General features: G+C 30.1%; 1 protein-coding gene across 1 annotated transcript; it reads right to left on the bottom strand.

Moving 5' to 3' along the window:
- Positions 1–1,313: 1,313 nt before the first annotated feature.
- Positions 1,314–4,481, bottom strand: LOC137812923 (glycosyltransferase BC10). Its single transcript, XM_068615180.2, has 2 exons — positions 3,865–4,481; positions 1,314–2,133 (listed from the first exon to the last, which is right to left on the bottom strand). The coding sequence occupies exons 1-2, from the start codon at positions 4,414–4,416 to the stop codon at positions 1,492–1,494; spliced, it is 1,194 nt and encodes a 397-aa protein (XP_068471281.1). The 5' UTR covers positions 4,417–4,481; the 3' UTR covers positions 1,314–1,491.
- Positions 4,482–8,122: the final 3,641 nt, after the last annotated feature.

Raw genomic sequence — 8,122 nt, 5'->3', positions numbered from 1 at the left:
CCAACAATGTTTAACTTTTCTATCAAATACTGAATCATTGGAAATTGAGATTGTAGCTTGGCTGTCAACAAAAGTTTGTCTCTATTAGTTTGTTTCATAGATTGTGGATAAAATTGTGACAGATTATAAATATTTAAATTACACAATATTTTGGATGCAGTGATTAATTTTAATGATGATATCTTTTGGATTTGAGATCGGAACATTGATGCTGTTTATGGAGATAGTAAACTCTTTCTCTTAGTCTTCGACTGGGACTATTGTTCCAAGTAAAAAATATAGTCTCGCTCTTAAGAGTTAGTCAAAGACAGTTTAAATACATTTTCTTCCTTTAATCTATATTAGACTTGTAACAACAAAGAAAATCATAAAATAGAAACTAATTTTAGAGACAAAAAATAATTAGTTACTACAGTGACTAAATTATATATCATCTTAGAAACTTAAAAAAACTTTTGGTTTCTAAATTAGTTTTTATTATTGTTAAATAGTTTCTAAATTGGTATCTAATTAGCTACCAAAAATTTTGTTACCAAATTTAAAATCTAAATAATTGGTAGTTAAAACATTGGTAACTAATTAGATACCAATTTAAAAATTATTTAACAATAATAAAAATTAATTTAGAAATCAAAAATTTTTTTAGTCTATAAAATGGTATCTAATTTAGTTAATATAGTAACTAATGGTTTCTATTTGATGATTGTCTTTTAGTGTTATCTTTATTTCTATATATATAATAATTTATTTTTTTATATTTCTTCATGTCCCTGTTATTTTTCTAGTATTGTATTTCACTTGGAAAGTTATAACATATATTCATGACTCTAAACCTCAAAAAACTGCACGAAGCCTCCTTAATTATTCCATAAAACTTACGTAAATGGTCTTTTTATAGCTTTGTTTATTTTCTATTCTGAAAGTTAAATTCAAGTAATTTGTTAGTATCGTTTACAACAAATGCGAAGTTCCTTTCAGTAATAATAATAACCATCAAGTTATTATAATCTGCATTTCATAACTATAAGTCAATTTCTTTGAGCAAATAACATTTAACTACACTAAAAACAGTCAAATTCAACGATTATTTGGACTGGAGTTAAAATTTTAAATTTTTATTTACATATAAAATTTGAGGATTAATTAAAATAACATTTAAGTTCAGGATATTTATTTGTAGAAGGGGTAAATATTTTTCGTGTAAAATAATATACAATGCATAATTATGTCCAAATAATACTTCACTAAAACTCAATTTAAACTCTGATCTTTATAAAATGATAAAAAAAAACTACGAAAAAGCACAAATAAACTGAATTTAAACTCTGATATGTGTATATCATTATGTTTAGAAATACACCCATTTTCATGAGAAACATGTTATAAAATGTTTTGTTTATAGTATACAATGGATTCTTCTGTTTAAATATTTCACTAGTAGCACTCAATTTGAAGTAAAAATGATTGAAAAAAAGCATGAGAAAACACAAATCAGTTGAACTGCATTATCTGTGGAGCAAACCTGAGCAATCTATCTAAAGCCTGTGGCATGAACTTTCTTGCAAACAGGTGGCAAATATTGGTGCTCTTCCCATTGTACTGACATGTTCTTCCATGCCTTAGCCTCTTCAGAAATTCAATGGTTACATTTCTTCTCATAAACCTTGTTGGATGGGGTCCACCCTTAGACCAATCAACCCATGTCAAAGTTCTGTCAGAGTTATTCTGCCAAAACTTGATGCTAACAAAAGTTGGCAAGTAGTGTTCATCACCATAACATCCATTTTTGCAATGTTTGTTGAACAAGGGGAAGTATAGTTGGTCAGATACTATCTCAGTGGCAAGGGCACGGTCTATTTGGAACCATTGGGACCCTTTTCTCCACTGAGAAAGCCTAACCAGTGGCCTCATTCTGGGGCTGTACCTCCCTCTCCCCACTGCACCTGGCAGGTCATAGGCTTCCACAAAGGTCTTGGTTGAGTTCATGAGGTAGCTATAGACGGTTGAGAAGTTGAACAAAGGAATGCATGATTCTGAGAGCAGAACAAAACGTTGGTTTGAGAAGTCAAGCAGTGCATTGGCTAGTAGACGCCTCTCTGCCCCTACAATGTTGAACTCACCCCATCTTGCCTCCTGCATCATGTTACAGCAACAAATCAAATTCATGCTTTCATTCAACTAACTTCTATTAACTATCTTGGAGTTTTCACCAAAACACTCTCTGCTTTAAATGTGTAAAGGGGTCAATGGGAAAATGATTCTCTTGGACATTTTTTTTATAAAGAATGAGCTTGAGCTCGTGTCCAATAATAGAGTAATGTGGATACTTTAAGGCCCAAAGTGATACAAGTCCCTTGTGAAATACAAAAGAAAGTGGTAAGAACTTTTATGTGGTCCTTGTTCAGATTGTCTGTTGCATATGACAGACAGTATGAAGAAAGGAATTATGGAAAGTTTGACAAAGGACATTTAAAAGTTTGGAAATGGAGAATAGAATTTTGTATGAGCTGCAAAAGGAGTGGAATCAAAGAAAAGTATAAAACCTTTAGAACTTTGGAAGCAACCAACAAGAACAAGAAAAAAAACTTTACACTCTACCTATTATAAATATGTTATAATATTATAAAATGTCATTATCTCTAATACATCCCCTCAAAGACCTCTTCAAAGATCTGTTAACTTGTATTTGAGACTATAAAGTATAAACGGTCCGATAAACTCTAATACTATGTTAAGAGTTGGACTTTAAGTCTAATTTAATCTTATAAAATCAACTTATTAGATGAAGTGTCCACCTATAAATTATGGAATATTCTTTCCTGATGTGAGATCTAATAAAGTTTTATTAAAATGTTCTTATATTCTTCTCTATTTTATTCTTCATAAGTATTGCACATTTAAATATATGATACTTACATTTTTCTATATGCATACTCAATGTACATGTCTTAAAGAAAACATGATGAGAGATACAAAGGTTATTCTTTCACGGTTTGTAGTTTGTAATGCATCAATGATGATTGAAAAATATATTTTTCTGGTCTAATTGGTTAGGGTGTGAGTATTCATCTCTAATTGGAAGAAATCTCAAATACTAATAGTAATGACTCTTCAAGTTCATGCAGACAGGGGTTACCCGAGTTAGAATTTTCTGAGAATTTGAATAGTACTCATTTAATATTATAGAATAATACTAGTTGCAAGTAGATTCCTCTAAAGCACTTCAGTTCAGAACTAGTTATCTGCCAATAATACATATCATCTGGATGTGTAGTGAAGAGAACAACCCTGTCAGATCATTCGACACATATAAAAATCCCTTGAATATTTTTTTTTATAATATATATATATATATATATACATTAAAATATTAATTTTATTGATAAGTAACTGCAGAAGGAATTGTTGTTGGAAACATAGTAAAAATCATAGGAAATAGTTGTAGTTTTTTTTTTCTGACTTCACAAACAGACAACACAAACTAGTGAGGATACCGTTAAATAAGGCGTTTATTGAGGAGCACCTCATGTTTGACATCAAATCAAAAACGGTTTCTGTGTGCCGTCTCATTCAAGCCATGAAATACCAAAAGGTTACTGTTATTGGAAAATATGGCACTTGTAAATCCAAAAACTGCGGAAATAATCTCAGTTCAGTCACACAGTCAATTATAATTCTTGCACTTTGAGTACGTTCACAGAAAACAAAAGTCAATGCTAATTCATGCACTTCTGCAGATTTGCCAATGACATGAAAAACTGCAATTTCGGATCTCCTAATGAAAACAAAAGACAGAACACATGAAATGCAACACACCCAATTGAAAAGTTGTAGATTAACTGGGAAGAATTAGGACACACTGACCTTGCTTGGGATTCTGCGGCCATAAAAAACAGAACTTTGAGGCAGTGTGTCATTGAAAGAAGGATGGGAATGGACATAGATAGAATAGAACCCTTCATTTCCTTTGAAGAATCTCTCCCAGAGTGGACCCAAAAAGACTGGCCCTTTTGTCAAAAACATAAATGCAACCTTTGGGGTCTGTTTGTAAGGCAGTTCCTCAATCCTAGGAACCATAGAAGCTCTCCACAGCAACTCTTCCTCTGTCATGCCATGCATAGCCATGGTTGGCCTCAAGAAACCCCTTGACTCGTTTGGAGTAAAGATGGTGACTTTTGTCTCATTGTGTGAGGTTGAGATGGAAGCAGAAGAAGGAGGAGCAGGCAAAGATGGAAGGGAGAGGTGGTGGAATTGAAAGTTGAGGGAAAAGCTTTTGAGGGAGAAAGTGATGATGGTGATTCCAATGAACAAACCAGAGGCAAATGCTAGAACATGAGAGAAGATGTTGAACAAGTGTGATTGAGTATTCAAGAAATTTGCAGCAGCAAGAGAACGTTCTAGCTGCTTAGCCTTCATGATGGTATTGATATGAGCAACAAGAAAATGTGAGTTACAGAGAAACTTAAATTCATCTGCATTCTCAATTTGACTCAGCTGGTCAATATTCCTATACAAAAAATCATTGCCCATTTTCTTTGACGAAAATATTTGTTTTTCATCTTTAAATATTAAAAAAAGGATAAAAGAAGGAAAAAAATCTTAACAATGTATTCTTTAACGTATTCTCTTTTATATTATATTAAATATAATTAACTCATAAAAAAATATTAAATATTAGAAATATAAAATAATAAATAATCCTAATGATATTAAAATCAATAATAGAAATATAAAATAATAATAGAATAAGTTATTAAATTATAAATATAAATTCATTATAGTTATTAATAATATTATTATACATATGTTAGCTTATGTGTATTAAATTAATAAAAGTATACGTTATTAAAGTACCAATACAAATTAATTTAATTTATTAATATTAAAAAAATCGATGCGAATGTTGTTATAATATACTTATTAATTTTTATGCATTAATATTTAATAATATTGTTATACATTTATCAATACATTAGTTTTTAATATATTTTAATTCATAGTTTGTTAGTATTGACTATTTCATATCATTAGCACATAATAATAAATAAATAAATAAATGATAATTTTAAATTAAGTGAGGTATAGTATAAATAGTATAAATAATATATTTAATAGTAATAAATGGATGTGTAATAAATAACAAATGGTAAAAAATTCTTTAATTTATACCAGAGGTCCACATTTTTTCAGTTATTTCATTCCAAAATTCAGTTTTATAACTACAAATTATACTGTTCATAACATAATTTTTCTTTTCAGAATTATAGAATTTGGAAGATTCATTTAACATGTCTGAAAAGTCTAATATGAAAATAACACCAAAAAAAACAGGGACACTATATTATTATAAATGTGCAAGAAGAGACGGCCAAAATATAAATAGTTTATCATGATTTACATAAATAAATTCAATTTTGTTTTGTTTTTCGAAAATCGAACCAATGAAATTAAAAATGAATACTACAATATTTAAATGTATGAATTGAGACCATTTATTACAAAGTAAAAATGAATCTACATTTGATGCATTTAAAGTTTTCTACTTTTATGTTTGGCAGTGTCCATTAGGCGTCAAAATCATTTGAATTATTACAACTGTAACAAAACAATAACACAAAGTTTTCACTTTTTAACATTTAAATACAATTATTGTCGTCATTACTACAATTCTCACTCACTTTTGGTTCTTTCTGCAATGCAGACTCTAGGACTTTAGCATTAAACTAATGTTGTTTATCATCTTATGTTCGATGTGACATATCATGAAAGGAAACAAAAGAGTGCATGTTAAAATGTGATGAACAACAATTTTTTGAACTTTTTTCAAAAAGTAAAACTAAGAGAACCTTAACAATGAAAAGGGGATTTAATAAATCCATTCTTATTGCACTAACCACATCTCACGTTCTTTTTGCATTCCTCGTTTAAATCCTTGCAACTTCCATTACATTCCACACTTATCGGAAACCTTACTTCCACCACACCCTTCACACTCACCCAACATTTTTGGAGGAATCCTCTTAAAGAAAACACTTCATTTCCACTTCCTTCCAACTTTAAAGGCATCAGTATGGGTAATGTAATATTTGGTGTAGAATGTGATATTTAATGTATTTTAGGTGATGTCTTGATTCTTGATTCTTGTATAAATATTGGGATACTTATGAAGTGTCACCGATAAAAAAAAATATATATGAGAATTTGGGTATTAGTAGCAAGGAACCTACTAAAGAAAGATGTGGCCTTTTAGCTTCTTCTTGGAGTGATTTGAAAATGGCACTCGCTTTTTAAGAGTCTCCATGAGTTCTCAAGCATTGATGACTTTGGGTTCTTCATAATTCTGAGCAGAATTCCTTTGGGTGGTTTTGGAATCTTCAAGTTTGGGTTGGTGCTACTCCTTCTTCTTCTCCAATGTGAGTACTTCCTAGGTAGAACAAGTATACTTTTAAGGACCGTGAAAACCCATGCAACCCAAATTATAATATGGGACACTTTGATTCCCTGTTATAGAAAAATATTAATAAATAAATAAATAAAAATCATAATTTCATTCTCAGCATTGAAATTACCAAATATATTACGTATTTCTTGCATGTCTTAAGATAAAATAAAATAACTTTTCATTTTCTTTACATGACTTTCAATTTCTTCTAGTGAATATCTTGATCAAATGAATATTTGGTTCTTTCGAATAGGTGAGTTTGAACTCTCTTGAACAGGTTGACTTGGACTCTCTTGAACAGGTTGACTTGAACATTGACAGGTTGAATTCTCTTAGACATGTAGATTTAGTTGCAAAGTGCTCTGATTATATAGTCAAAATCAATTAGATTAAGTTATAATTTCTCTAAAAAATATTCTACTTACTTGTTAATCAAGTCATCTATTTATATGACTATTTATTGGACTTTATCAATCTTGGACTTTTCCTTTTTATACTTTATATTTGCTTAATGTATTCTTAATTTGTTTTTATACTTTATATTTGCTTAATGTATTCTTAATTTTTTTTGAACTTATTCATTGAACTTTCATATAATATCAAAATTGTTTTATTCTTTTATTTTTTTACTAATTACACTTGATCTTTATGAGATAATGATGATCTCTCGATTTCTCGACTTTTCGACTAAGACTTTCAAATATCATTAATAAGCCTTTCAAATATCATTAATGAGTTTTTTCCCGAGACATTGAAAAAATGGTGGATGTGATGACTACGTAGATATGCCAATTTTTGGATAGCATTGTCAAGCTATGGCTAGTAAGAATTGCTTCACCCATATATACATAGCTTCCAAGTTTCTACGTAGTTTTCATATTCAGTCATATTCAGTCCTCATCCATAATTTTCCAACTAAATCCACTATCTTTCTCATGTCTCCTCTTCTCTTTTCGTATTCAACTAAGCTTTACTTTCCACGTAAGATTTATGTACTTGTGTTATGTGCAAAATGTGAGCAGGGTTCCTGGCAATCAAACTACAATCACAGGCTCGATCATTCTCAGTACTATTTCCACACCAAAAATACCCAGTGGATATTAGGACAAGCAAGCCAAAAATCTCGTAGAACAGAAATAATTAAAATATCATGATGAGAGCTCCTATAATACAAATCAATAAAATAGTAGAATTTGAAAACCTATATAGGATTCCATGAGCATCTCAATTACTAAGCTAGAGTTTGCAAAACCATGAGATTGAGAAGATAAGGAAAACCAAATCCACAGGAGATAATGAGAAGCAGGCAGTTCAAATTAGGGAGGCAACAAATGCAAGCAAGGGTTTTCGAATTCCTCTTATTTTTTGGTGGAATTTTGAATACTTGAGAAGTTCATTTTTTTTGATAGCTAGGGTGCTTTTATTAGAAAGGATTTTAAATCCTCTTCAAATTAACATTTCTCCCTCAAATACTTTATCCAAACAGAGCATGAACATTTCTAATATTTATCATAATCATAATATCATATAAAGTTTATAAAATACCTTTCCAAACACACATGAACGTTTCTAAACTAGCATTTTGATCTTAATATTACAAATTAGTAAATTGAAGCACTTGCCCACCAGTTTTCTCAAGCAATTTATGCTGAGTATGAGAATTTCCACAAGCTAGGTTAT

This window comes from Phaseolus vulgaris, chromosome 2 (assembly GCF_051622355.1).
Source record: "Phaseolus vulgaris cultivar YP4 chromosome 2, ASM5162235v1, whole genome shotgun sequence".
In the NCBI taxonomy this organism is placed as follows: Eukaryota; Viridiplantae; Streptophyta; class Magnoliopsida; order Fabales; family Fabaceae; genus Phaseolus; species Phaseolus vulgaris.
This window is presented reverse-complemented; position numbering and strand designations above follow the sequence as displayed.